We start from the raw sequence: 14,826 nt of genomic DNA on the forward strand, positions 1-14,826 counted from the left end.
TTACGATGGTGAATTGTGATTGTGGGCTGTGATGATGATGATGATGAGTGTTATGATGGTGAATTGTGATTGTGGGTTGTGGCGAGTGTTACGATGGTGAATTGTGATTGTGGGCTGTGATGATGATGATGAGTGTTATGATGGTGAATTGTGATTGTGGGTTGTGGCGAGTGTTACGATGGTGAATTGTGATTGTGGGCTGTGATGACGATGCGTGTTATGATGGTGATTGTGGGTTGTGATGATGATGATTGTTATGATGGTGGTGACTGTGGGTCGTGGTGATGAGTGTTATGATGATTAATTGTGAATGTGATGATGATGAGTGTTATAGTGATTAATCGCAATGACGAAGCGAGTTGCTGTGCCATTGAGGCACGGCGTGATGCGATCATCAATAGTGACGAGAACGTGTGCTGCCATTGACGACGAAAACGTAACGTTAATCCCCTGCCAATAAGTGATTTACAAAGTGTCTTAAGTCGCGACAGACGAAGCGCTTGTGAGTTTACCACGACGTGTAAGAAGGCTTTCGCGACCAATCCACAGAGGTTTTTGTGGGTGGGGTAAGGTCGCGTAAATATAAAATGCGGTTGTGTCGTTAAACCCCTCCACCACCCGACGACACACCCAATTAGTAAGATTTGTCACGTGAACGGAACCGTAGCCCACTACGTTACTACATAGTTGTCAACCCATACGGCTCGCCCCGTATTGTGTTTCTCTCCCTTGTGATGGGACTTTGTAGGATGAACTTTGAGATTTATAAGGTCTGAATTGGTCTGTAATAAGGTAAGGCACTAATTAGGGGTTGACAGTTGTTACTAGTACAGCACTAACCGGTCGTGGGTTGGAGAGTTAAACCCACTACAACATTTACAATTCGTTACTAGTACAGCACTAACCGGTCGCTGTGTGTTGGAGAGTTAAACCCACTACAACATTTACAATTCGTTACTAGTACTGCACTAACCGGTCGTGGGTTGGAGAGTTAAACCCACTACAACATTTACAATTCGTTACTAGTACAGCACTAACCGGTTGCTGTGTGTTGGAGAGTTAAACCCACTACAACATTCACAATTCGTTACTAGTACAGCACTAACCGGTTGCTGTGTGTTGGAGAGTTAAACCCACTACAACATTCACAATTCGTTACTAGTACAGCACTAACCGGTTGCTGTGTGTTGGAGAGTTAAACCCACTACATTTACAATTCGTTACTTGTACAGCACTAACTGGTTGCTGTGTGTTGGAGAGTTAAACCCACTACAACATTCACAATTCGTTACTAGTACAGCAATAACCGGTTGCTGTGTGTTGGAGAGTTAAACCCACTACAACATTTACAATTCGTTACTAGTACAGCACTAACCGGTTGCTGTGTGTTGGAGAGTCAAACCCACTACAACATTTACAATTCGTTACTAGTACTGCACTAACCGGTCGTGGGTTGGAGAGTTAAACCCACTACAACATTCACAATTCGTTACTAGTACAGCACTAACCGGTTGCTGTGTGTTGGAGAGTTAAACCGACTACAACATTCACAATTCGTTACTAGTACAGCACTAACCGGTTGCTGTGTGTTGGAGAGTTAAACCCACTACAACATTCACAATTCATTACTAGTACAGCACTAACCGGTTGCTGTGTGTTGGAGAGTTAAACCCACTACATCATTCACAATTCATTACTAGTACAGCACTAACCGGTTGTTGTGTGTTGGAGAGTTAAACCCACTACAACATTTACAATTCGTTACTAGTACAACACTAACCGGTTGCTGTGTGTTGGAGAGTTAAACCCACTACAACATTCACAATTCGTTACTAGTACAGCACTAACCGGTTGCTGTGTGTTGGAGAGTTAAACCCACTACAACATTCACAATTCGTTACTAGTACAGCACTAACCGGTTGCTGTGTGTTGGAGAGTTAAACCCACTACAACATTCACAATTCGTTACTAGTACAGCACTAACCGGTTGCTGTGTGTTGGAGAGTTAAACCCACTACAACATTCACAATTCGTTACTAGTACAGCACTAACCGGTTGCTGTGTGTTGGAGAGTTAAACCCACTACAACATTCACAATTCGTTACTAGTACAGCACTAACCGGTTGCTGTGTGTTGGAGAGTTAAACCCACTACAACATTCACAATTCGTTACTAGTACAGCACTAACCGGTTGCTGTGTGTTGGAGAGTTAAACCCACTACAACATTCACAATTCGTTACTAGTACAGCACTAACCGGTTGCTGTGTGTTGGAGAGTTAAACCCACTACAACATTCACAATTCGTTACTAGTACAGCACTAACCGGTTGCTGTGTGTTGGAGAGTTAAACCCACTACAACATTCACAATTCGTTACTAGTACAGCACTAACGTGTCACTAAACGTGTGCGCGCGTGTGTCTTGTTTGTTTGTTGTTGTTTACGCGAGTTTAGGAGGCACCCCTACCTGGAATTTGGTGGTGTGGGACGTTGACGAGACTGAAGCCCGAAGCGCGGTACTCCTGCCTCGCCTCCCCGCACGCGCGCGCCTTGGCCCCGCAGCCCCGCCAGGCAAGAGCGGCGCTTAGCACGAGGCCTACCGTCAGCCTCAACCACTGTTGCTCCATAACTTCCCACTTATAACAACACCCCCCCCCCCCCCGCAAATTAACTTAATCAACCCGTTGCTTTACAATTAATTAAAAAAAACTATTAATTAGTTAACGAGCGGAGAGACGGCGTTGCTTAAAGAGTTTAAAGAGTTCGCCTCTCGCTCCGTGCGTTACCTCGGCGTGTGTGTGTGTGGTGGTGGAGGGGTGCTTAACGTAGACCCCCTCAGTTCGATTTATCGGGATTTATTTTTGTTTAAACCACAAAAACTTTTTCCTTAATGTTTTTGCTTTAAAAAAAACTAATTGATTACGTTTTAAAACGTTTCGATTTGAATTAACAATTTAAAAAAAAAACTTTTTTCTACCAGCCGACTCGGCCGGGTTAGACGGGGTGCGGTGTGCGGTGGTTGTCCGCCTTTTAAAACAATTATGAGCCAACAAAACACTATTTAACAACAACAAAAAACCCCGCGCTAACAACTTTTAAAACGCTTTGTCGATGTTGGCGACGTTGGGTTTCCCCTCAGAAATCGAAACTTTCGACGTATCCGAGTTAAAATTGAAAACTGGAAAAAAAATTTAATTTCTCTTTCTCTTCTCCACAAGCCAACCCTTCAAAAGCCCCCTTCGACCTCTCTCCTCCTTTTTTTAAATAAAAAAAAGTTTCACCACCGCGACGACGCCGAATCTCGTCGAAGAGTTCCAACAACACAAAAAGCGCAGAGCCCGCGAACACGAAACTGAAGGGGGAGGGAGGCAGTCGGAGGGAGGGAGGCGTGGCCACGAGGGGAGGAAAACAAAATCCGGAACGGATTCCGGCGTAGAAGTCCCGGAGCACGGAGCGGTCGCGAGGCTTTTGGGCCTGCGTAGGAGAGCGGTAACCACCCACATTTAATTTTTTTATTATTTTAATTTTCTATCTGCGTAACTTTACCGAAAGAAACCAAGAATATTAAACGTTTCGATATTTACCGCGATCCAACCGCAACTCTCCCACCACCATCCACTGCGTCTTAAACTGAGGTTTGATTTGGAGCGGCTACTCCGGGTTTTCCCCTCCACGTGGAGTTGAAATTATTTTGATTCATATTCTTGGTTCTGTCGGTAAAGTCACGTGGAAGGGAAATAATAAAATAATACAAATATAAAACAATACGAGTTTTATTGTCTTATTTGTTTTATTTTTATTATTTTCCTTCTACGTGATGGTGACTTTACCGAAAGAACCAAGAATATGAATCCCTGCAGTCACGTAAGCTTTAAATCGAAATTATTTTGATTGTTTTAGTGCTGTGAATGTCCAGACGATGATGATGACGATGATAACGATATGATGACGACGATGATGATGACTACGATGATAACGATGATGATGATGATTATGACGATGATGATGACGATGATGATGATGACGATGATGATGACGACGATGATGATGATGACGACAATGATGATGATGATGACTACGATGATGACGATAATGACAATGACGACGACGACGATGACGATGATGATGATGACGACAATGATGACGATGATGACGATATGATGATGACGATGATGACGACGATGATGATGATGATGACGACGATGATGACGATGATGATGACTACGATGATGATGACGATGACGACGACGACGATGATGATGATAACGATGATGACGATGATGATGATGACGATGATGATGACGACGACGATGATGATGACGATGATGATGATGACGACAATGATGACGATGATGATGATGACTATATGATGACGACGATGATGATGATGACGACGATGATGATGACGATGATGATGACTACGATGATGACGATGATGACTACGATGATGACGATGACGACGATGACAACGATGACGACGATGATGACTACGATGACGACGATGATGATGATGACTACAATGATGACGATGATGAGGATGACGACAATGATGACGATGATGATGACGATGATGATGACGATATGATGATGACAATGACGATGATGACGATGATGATGACGATGATGATGATGACTACGATGATGATGATGACTACGATGATAACGATGACGATGACGACGATGATGATGACTACGATGATGACGATGATGTTGATGATGACGATGATGACGACGATGATGATGACTACGATGATGACGATGATGTTGATGATGACGATGATGACGACGATGACAACGATGACGACGATGATGACTACGATGATGACTACGATGATGATGATGACGACGATGATGATGATAATGACTACGATGATGATGATGATGACGATGATGAGGATGACGACAATGATGATGATGATGATGACGATATGATGATGACGACGACGATGATGATGATGACGTTGATGACGATGATGATGATGACTACGATGATAACGATGATGATGACGACGATGATGATGACTACGATGATGACGATGATGTTGATGATGACGATGATGACGACGATGACAACGATGACGACGATGATGACTACGATGATGATGATGACGACGATGATGATGATAATGACTACGATGATGATGATGATGACGATGATGAGGATGACGACAATGATGACGATAATGATGATGACGATATGATGATGACGATGATGACGATGATGATGACGTTGATGACGATGATGATGATGACTACGATGATAACGATGATGATGACGACGATGATGATGACTACGATGATGACGATGATGTTGATGATGACGATGATGACGACGATGAGGACGATGATGATGACTACGATGACGATGATGACGACGATGATGACAATGATGATGATGATGCCGACGATGATGATGATGACGATGATGATGATGACGACGATGATGACGACGACGATGATGATGATGACGACGATGATGATCTGTGTTGTGGATGTTCTCACACCTGAAGTCGGACGCTTGTGTTGCGACCGAAACGTCGTGTTTTCTTTGATTCTATTTTTTTTCTACCTACGAGGCTTCACCGAAAGAATCGGAGAGTCGAGCTTTTATTCTTATATTTGATCCAAGTTACTTGTTTACAGTTCCTTATATTTTACACTCCTATCGTGTTTTTATTTTACACGCTTTCATTTAAACTCACTCCGTCTGTTGTTGTTGTTGTAGTCGTTGTTGTATCCTCAAATGTTGTAACTCAATGTTAACCCACTTCCCAATGTCGTATCGACTGCAAACTGGGTTATGCTTATGTCATACCGATGACAATAACTATATTCTATCGTAAAAAAATAAAAAAATATATTTTTTAAAGCATTATTTTGTTATTTGTTACTAGCTTTACTACCCGGCTTCGCCCGGGACTTGGATTCACCACGCCCGACCGCCTTTGTCTCCCCAGTGGCGATGTTCACACAGCACAGCAGTTACTCGTTTGATGCCGAGTCGACCTAGGGGGAGGCCCTTGACCGGTAAAAATAATCGTCACCTGTGGTGGCCGTGGGCGGGAATCGAACTCGGGTCGCCGGGTTCGTAGCGCAGCGTAGCGCTAAGCACTACACTACAGCTCCCCCCCCACACACACACACACAGATACACACACACAGACACACAGAGACAAAGATCCCCCGTGTAGCCTTAACAGACTGTAGGGGCAAGTGCTGTTAGCGAGCACCTATGAAGGCCGGATCGGTGCACGAGGGGGTGGGTGGCCAGCACCATGCCCGACCGCCTTTGTCTCCCTAGTGGCAATGTTTACACACCGCACCAGGTACTCATTTGAGGCTGAGTCGATCTAGGGGAGGCCCGGGACCGGTTCAGATAATCGTCACTGGTGTTGGCCGTGAGCGGGAATCGAACCCCAGGTCGCCAGGTTCATAGCGCAGCGCGCTAACCGCTACACACACATACACACACACACAGATACACAACAACAACCGCCATTCGCCACTAAGTGGCGGTGACGTCACCACGACGCTTGTGCCAGGCCATGTGCACCTTGAGGCCACGTGAAGTGTCGAACGCCTGCTGGCAGGAGGTCACAGGGCAGACCCAGGTGCCACGGGTCGACTGATTGAGATGACTGGCTGATGCACCACCTGTGCCCCCTACTGTGCCAACCTGCTGTGCTTTAGCCACCCGGCGCTCCGCTCGTTGTTGTGAGCGTCGCTCCTCCGCCCTCCGTTGTTGTTGGAGGGCGACTACCTCCAACTGCCCAGTAGCGTCCTTCACGAGCCTCCTCCACAGAGGGCGATCTTGACACCGATGGTACCAGTCATCGGCAAGTCCACTCAGCTCCACGTCCTCCTGTACCACATCACTCCATCTCCTCTCTAGCCCATGCCGCGCCCGTATAGCCCCCTCGATCCGCAAAAGCTGTTTCGGCATGCGGTGGCTGGGCATGCGGGCTACATGACCCAGCCAACGCAGCCTTGCCTGCCGGAGGAGCTCACCGATGGGACCGTGCCCAGATCTTTCAAGGATTTGTGAGCTCCTCACACAATCCAGCCTGGCTAAACCCAGGATGGATCGTAGGCACGCCAGCCTAAATGTTTCTAACCGGCGAAGATGTTCCATTAGGGGGGTCCACGTTTCGCAAGCGTAGAGAAGGGAGGGAATGACCATGGCCAAGAAGACCTGAAGCTTAGTGCGGAGCGACAGACCAGGTAGCTTCCACACAGCGTTACGCAACCGATGAAAAGATATTGCCGCTCGACTGATTCGGAGTGAGACCTCTGCTGTTAAACTGGAGCCGGTCATAAGCACACTGCCCAGGTATGGGAAACTCTCCACTCTCTCCACAACTGCCCCATCACCGATTGGGAGTTGTGGGGTGGAGTGTCCAATGGTACAAAATACCCAAGTAGGTGCTTAGTTTTGGTGGGGCTGATGGTAAGGCCCCATCTCTTAGTGGCACGCTCCAGTCTCAGCAGCAGCGTCGCTAACTCCTCCTCTGAATGAGCAGCTATTACCAAATCATCGGCATACATAACGTGGTTGAGCAATAGGGAGCCACCCCTTGACCGCACCCGGGCATCAATCAGCCTCCCATTATATATGTACCATATGGAGATTCCCCGGGTAAAGCTATTGAATGCTTCACGAACTACGTGGTCAAAATAGATGTTAAATAATGTGGGAGCCAGAGGACATCCCTGTCGCACCCCAAGGTGTACAGGGAATAGCTCTGACTCCCGGCCACGTAGTTTTACCCGGGCCCGCTCACCATTATGAAGGTCCTTAATGATCGTGAGCAGAGGGTCAGGTACTCCAAAAGCACGAAGAACAACCCAGAGCCCAGGCCTACTGATGGTATCATAGGCCTTGACCAGGTCAATATAGCAGAGATGTAGGTCTTGCTGGAATTCCCTACACCTCTGCTGTAGCAGACAGACAGAAAATATGGCATCTGTGCAGGACTGCCCTTTCCTGAAACCGCATTGGGGCTCCGCAAGCCTCTCCTCAGCGTGCCTGGCAAGGCGTTGTTGAATAATCCTTGCCAGAACTTTTCCTGGCACACTGAGGAGTGAGATGCCCCTGTAGTTGTTACAGTCTGTGCAGTCCCCCTTCTTAAACAGGGGGACCACCAGGGCATCCTTCCAATCCTGCAAAACCCGTCCAGTGGTCCAGACTCTTGTTATGATGTCATATAGGGCAGTCTGTGCACAAATGCCACCCTCCCTCAGCATTTCGCTTGGGAGATCATCTCTACCCGGTGCCTTTCCTGGTCTCAGACTCCGGATCGCCTTCAGTACTTCCTCAACAGATGGCACCTCAGCCAGCCACTCACAGGGGGTGACTTCTTCCAATATTTGAGGCACCGCAGCCTCAGCAGGGTCATCCTCACTTTGTGCCACGATGTTTTCCTGGCTGAGGGATATTTCCTCCCCCAGGACCTCACAGAAATGCTCAGCATATCTGCAAACCTGTTCCTGGGGGTCGGAGATTGGATCACCGTTTTTTCCCCTAATGATGGTAATAGGTGTGGCGCTGCAGGTTACTTTTTTGATGGAGTTAAATCGAGATTTGTGATCGCGGGCCACTGAGGCAGACTCCATCTCCTCAGCAACCCGCGACCACCACTCATCCTTGAGTGCCTCACGGCTCTCCGAACCTCCGAGCAAAGGCTGCGGTAAGCCTCCTCATTCTCTGACGTGGGATTCTGTAGCCGATGACAGTGGGCCTGTCGCTTTTTCTCAACTATCCTGAACACCTCCTCTGTCAGCCAGGGTCTCTGGGGAGGTCTGGACCGCGTACCCAAAGCAGCCAATGCAGCTGCATGAGTGACAGTCCTAAACCTCGCCCATTTACCCTCCACATCCGGAGGAATGGGGGACGATGCCAACCCCAGCCGCAGGCGATGATGGAATTCTCGCTTGCAACTTTCATCAGATAACTGAGACCAGGCCACTTTAGGTTGGAATGGGGTCCTGGGTGTACACCCACCACCGGAGCGGAAGAATGGCAGGCGCATCTTACAGATGACAAGTCGATGGTCAGAGGGCAGATCAGCTCCATGGTAGGTCCTGGTGTCAAGGACATGAACTCGCATCCGCTGGTCCGTCACTATGTAGTCCAGCAGATGTTCTTGCTTGGACCCGGCATGCATCCATGATGTTGTGTGGATGCGCCGATGCCGGAACAGCGTGTTGGTAATTACAAGCCCATGGGCTGCACAAAAGTCTAGCAGCCTCCTACCGTTGTTATTGAGCTGATCTGGCCCATGCCCTCCAATCACTCCAGACCAGGTGCCAGCATCATGACCCACTCGGGCATTGAAGTAACCACGACCACCACTCCTCGCCTCCGATTGATGGGAAGGTGAGCCCAAAGTAGCCTGGGGCTTACAGCTTCCCACACCTCACCGCCACGCTCCCACGCCCCCTTCATTCTTTTGTTCATAAGAAGAGCCACACCCTGTTGTTTGACAGTCTGCTGCCCCGAGTAGAGGACTCTCCACCCCTAATGATGGTAGGAGCCAGAACCGGTCCACCGGACCTCCTGAATGCCAAAGAGATCCAGGCGGTACCGGTCCAGCTCCTGACAGAGGAGTGGCAGCCTCTCCTCCGCAGTGAGCGTTCGAACATTCCACGTGGCCACACGTAGTTGCTTTTCGTTGTTTCTGGAGGAGCCCCGAGGGTAGAGATTCAATCTCACAGATAGACACACACACACACAGATACACACAGATACACACAGATACACACACACAGACACACACATACACACAGACAGCGCGCTAACCACTACACTACAATGCGTTACGCTTCCACATGCGCGGGTCACGTGACAGATGTGACGTCACAGCTCACTTGCCGTACAAAAAATAGATGCATTATTGAGTTCCCCCCCCCCAAAAAAAAATGAAAGTGTATTTTCATAATTTTTGCATGGTGTACATTCTGGACAGTACCCACATGGCAAATTTCAAGTGTGTTGCATGTCGGGAAGTACGCTAAACAGACACACACATTCACAACTTTGCCTTTTATGTATATGGAGATGTTTCGGCTTGGGTCTTAATTGTCCACGGTCCCCTTACGTTGTGGCAAGCTTCGGGGCCAACTTCCTGGAGTCGCGGACTTCTTCCATTACTAGTGCGGTACATTTCATTAAAGCGTGTTCTTAAAAAAGTTTAATAAAAAATATTACTTATTTGTGAGTATCGCGACTGTTGTTGTTGTTGTTGTGACGTTCTGACCACTGTGCCCCCTACTGGACATCTGTGAAAAAGAGCTTCACAGCTCATCGGATTCCTGCTGCTGTATAAATACAGATTCTGATCGATGATGTCTTTGCACACAGCAAGACAAAGATCCCCCGTGTAGCCTCTAACAGGCTCAGGCTGTAGGGGCAAGTGCTGTTAGCGAGTAGCAGCAGCACCTATACAAAGACAAAGATCCCCCGTGTAGCCTCTAACAGGCTGTAGGGGAAAGTGCTGTTCACGAGTAGTAGCAGCACCTATGTAGTGTTTATAATGACGAATAAACTTCTTATGAGGCACACTCTGCTTATCGTGATTCTTCTCTTACACAGTCCTTAACACACAGAGGGGTATACGGTCCCCTCACCCGATACCCTAAGAAGGTACAGCCTCCGGACTTAGCGTGACCTACACACAGGTCTCTTGATACCTAAGGAGGTATTTAGCGTGACCTACACACAGCTCTCTTGATACCTAAGGAGGTACTTAGCGTGACCTACACACAGGTCTCTTGATACCTAAGGAGGTACTTAGCGTGACCTACACACAGCTCTCTTGATACCTAAGGAGGTACTTAGCGTGACCTACACACAGGTCTCTTGATACCTAAGGAGGTACTTAGCGTGACCTACACAGCTCTCTTGATACCTAAGGAGGTACTTAGCGTGACCTACACACAGGTCTCTTGATACCTAAGGAGGTACTTAGCGTGACCTACACAAAGGTCTCTTGATACCTAAGGAGGTACTTAGCGTGACCTACACACAGGTCTCTTGTTACCTAAGGAGGTACTTAGCGTGACCTACACACAGGTCTCTTGTTACCTAAGGAGGTACTTAGCGTGACCTACACAAAGGTCTCTTGATACCTAAGGAGGTACTTAGTGTGACCTACACACAGGTCTCTTGATACCTAAGAAGGTACTTAGCGTGACCTACACACAGGTCTCTTGTTACCTAAGGAGGTACTTAGCGTGACCTACACACAGGTCTCTTGTTACCTAAGGAGGTACTTAGCGTGACCTACACACAGGTATCTTAATACCTAAGAAGGTACAGCCTCCGGACTCAGCGTGACCTACACACAAGTCTCTTGATACCTAAGGAGCTACAGCCACTGGACTTAGCGTGACCTACACACAGCTCTCTTGATACCTAAGAAGGTACAGACTCCTATCTTGGCGGAACTTACACGTCTACCGCTATCCTAGAGTCCTCGGGCTGGGACCTAGGGGAGGCTATCTGACCCACCGCTGGCCCGGCGGGTCTTGACCGCTGGATACGCCGAGCCTTAGCCCTCAGAAGGGCTGGAAGGCCGGGTCCAGGGTCCTGGCGACCTTCAGCCCGGGCTTCGGTCTTCGTGTAAAAAGAGAAATCCCCGCGCTCTGCGCGCTCACCCTTCTTGTACCTGTTTGTGGCCGGGTCTAACCAATCCCACAATGACACGTGGAACTGTCTGATTGGTTCTTACCAAAACCGTGGCTACGATCCGCTTCACCTCGTCTGACCCAAAACCGTTATTCACACAGAGAGAGGTAACGCTGCTCTGGCCATTTGATACCCAGTGGCAATGCAGGTTACTGAACAGTGAGTAGTTAGCACCTCTACACCTATACACAGACAAAGATCCCACGTGTAGCCTCTAACAAGCTGTGGGGGCAAGTGCTGTTAGCGAGTAGCAGCAGCGCCTATACACAGACAAAGATCCCCGTGTAGCCTCTAACAGGCTGTAGGGGCAAGTGCTGTTAGCGAGTAGCAGCAGCACCTATACACAGACAAAGGTCTCCCGTGCAGCCTCTAACAGGCTGTAGAGGCAAGTGCTGTTAGTGAGTAGCAGCAGCGCCTATACACAGACAAAGATCCCCCGTGTAGCCTCTAACAGGCTGTAGGGGTAAGTGCTGTTAGCGAGTAGCAGCAGCACCTATACACAGACAAAGATCCCCCGTGTAGCCTCTAACAGGCTGTAGGGGCAAGTGCTGTTAGCGAGTAGCAGCAGCACCTATACACAAAGGTCTCCCGTGCAGCCTCTAACAGGCTGTAGGGGCAAGTGCTGTTAGCGAATAGCAGCAGCACCTATACACAGACAAAGGTCCCCCGTGTAGCCTCTAACAGGCTGTAGGGGCAAGTGCTGTTAGCGAGTAGCAGCAGCACCTATACACAGACAAAGGTCCCCCGTGTAGTCTCTAACAGGCTGCAGGGGCAAGTGCTGTTAGCGAGTAGCAGCAGCAACTATACACAGACAAAGATCCCCCGCGTAGCCTCTAACAGGCTGTAGGGGCAAGTGCTGTTAGCGAGTAGCAGCAGCGCCTATACACAGACAAAGATCCCCCGTGTAGCCTCTAACAGGCTGTAGGGGCAAGTGCTGTTAGCGAGTAGCAGCAGCACCTATACACAGACAAAGGTCTCCCGTGTAGCCTCTAACAGGCTGTAGGGACAAGTGCTGTTAGCGAGTAGCAGCAGCACCTATACACAGACAAAGGTCCCCCGTGTAGTCTCTAACAGGCTGTAGGGGCAAGTGCTGTTAGCAAGTAGCAGCAGCACCTATACACAGACAAAGGTCCCCCGTGTAGCCTCTAACGGGCTGTAGGGGCAAGTGCTGTTAGCAAGTAGCAGCAGCACCTATACACAGACAAAGGTCCCCCGTGTAGCCTCTAACGGGCTGTAGGGGCGAGTGCTGTTAGCGAGTAGCAGCAGCACCTATACACAGACAAAGATCCCCCGTGTAGCCTCTAACAGGCTGTGGGGGCAAGTGCTGTTAGCGAGTAGCAGCAGCGCCTACACACAGACAAAGATCCCCCGTGTAGCCTCTAACAGGTTGTAGGGGCAAGTGCTGTTAGCGAGGTGCAGCACCTATACACAGACAAAGGTCCCCCGTGTAGCCTCTAACAGGCTGTAGGGGCAAGTGCTGTTAGCGAGTAGCAGCAGCACCTATACACAGACAAAGGTCCCCCGTGTAGCCTCTCACAGGCTGTAGGGGCAAGTGCTGTTAGCGAGCAGCGCCTATGAAGGCTACCGGAGCTGTGGTTACACGAGGGGGGTGGGTGGCCAGCACGACGCCCGGCCGCCTTTGTCTCTCCATTCTCGACATAGCCGATAACCGGTTACCAGCACTCGATAACCGGTTACCAATGCAAAAAAACACGATTATTTTTTTTGTTTTTGTTAAAAATATCCGCAAAGGGACAAAGTATACACGGCCCCTTTGTGACATCCACCCACAAGCCCCCCCCCCCCACCTACCCCACCCACCAACCCCCCCAACAACCCCCCCCACCAACCCCCCCCCCCCATCAACTCCCCCAACAACCTCCCACACCAAGCCCCCCCACCAACCACCCCCACCAACCCCCCCCCCCCACCAAGCCCCCCTACCAAGCACCACCACCAACCCCCCCCACCAACCCCCCCACCAGCCCCCCCCACCAACCCCCCCACCAACCCCCCCCCCCACCAGCCCAGGAATCAACAACAACTGCCGCAGAGATGAGTCACACTGAGACCCCCACCTCATCGCCCCTTGCATTGTCAAAACTCCCACGTGTGTGTCAGTGTGTGTGTGTCAGTGTGTGTGTCAGTGTGTGTCAGTGTGTGTGTCAGTGTGTGTGTCAGTGTGTGTCAGTGTGTGTGTGTCAGTGTGTGTGTGTGTCAGTGTGTGTGTGTCAGTGTGTGTGTCAGTGTGTGTGTCAGTGTGTGTGTGTCAGTATGTGTGTGTCAGTGTGTGTGTGTGTGTCAGTGTGTGTGTGTCAGTGTGTGTGTGTCAGTGTGTGTGTCAGTGTGTGTCAGTGTGTGTGTCAGTGTGTGTGTCAGTGTGTGTGTGTGTCAGTGTGTGTGTGTCAGTGTGTGTGTGTGTCAGTGTGTGTGTCAGTGTGTGTGTCAGTGTGTGTGTGTCAGTATGCGTGTGTCAGTGTGTGTGTGTGTGTCAGTGTGTGTGTCAGTGTGTGTGTGTCAGTGTGTGTGTGTGTCAGTGTGTGTGTGTGTGTGTCAGTGTGTGTGTGTGTGTCAGTGTGTGTGTCAGTGTGTGTGTGCCAGTGTGTGTGTCAGTGTGTGTGTCAGTGTGCGTGTGTCAGTGTGTGTGTCAGTGTGTGTGTGTCAGTGTGTGTGTCAGTGTGTGTGTGTGTCAGTGTGTGTGTCAGTGTGTGTGTCAGTGTGTGTGTGTGTCAGTGTGTGTGTCAGTGTGTGTGTGTCAGTGTGTGTGTCAGTGTGTGTGTCAGTGTGTGTGTGTCAGTGTGTGTGTCAGTGTGTGTGTCAGTGTGTCAGTGTGTGTGTCAGTGTGTGTGTGTCAGTGTGTGTGTCAGTGTGTGTGTGTGTGTCAGTGTGTGTGTGTGTCAGTGTGTGTGTGTCAGTGTGTGTGTCAGTGTATGTGTCAGTGTGTGTGTGTGTCAGTGTGTGTGTCAGTGTGTGTGTGTGTCAGTGTGTGTGTCAGTGTGTGTGTCAGTGTGTGTGTCAGTGTGTGTGTGTCATTGTGTGTGTCCGTGTGTGTGTGTGTGTCAGTGTGTGTGTGTCAGTGTGTGTGTGTGTGTGTCAGTGTGTGTGTGAGTGTGTGTCAGTGTATGTGTGTGTCAGTGTGTG

General features: G+C 49.2%; 1 protein-coding gene across 2 annotated transcripts in view; it reads right to left on the reverse strand.

Moving 5' to 3' along the window:
* The window catches only part of LOC116957124 (glypican-6-like), a 96,505-nt gene extending 93,012 nt beyond the window's left edge, over positions 1-3,493 (reverse strand). For both annotated transcript variants that reach the window (XR_012930484.1, XM_076055201.1), the window contains exon 1: positions 2,467-3,493. Coding sequence is in view for 1 of the 2 variants with exons in the window: in XM_076055201.1 (XP_075911316.1) it covers positions 2,467-2,626 (160 nt within the window). In the remaining variant the exon portion in view is untranslated. The remainder of the gene's footprint in view (positions 1-2,466) is intronic.
* Positions 3,494-14,826: the final 11,333 nt, after the last annotated feature.

The sequence above is a fragment of the Petromyzon marinus genome, chromosome 70, assembly GCF_048934315.1.
Source record: "Petromyzon marinus isolate PM22_M1 ecotype Great Lakes invasive population chromosome 70, UKy_Petmar_22M1.pri1.0, whole genome shotgun sequence".
Classification (NCBI taxonomy): Eukaryota; Metazoa; Chordata; class Hyperoartia; order Petromyzontiformes; family Petromyzontidae; genus Petromyzon; species Petromyzon marinus.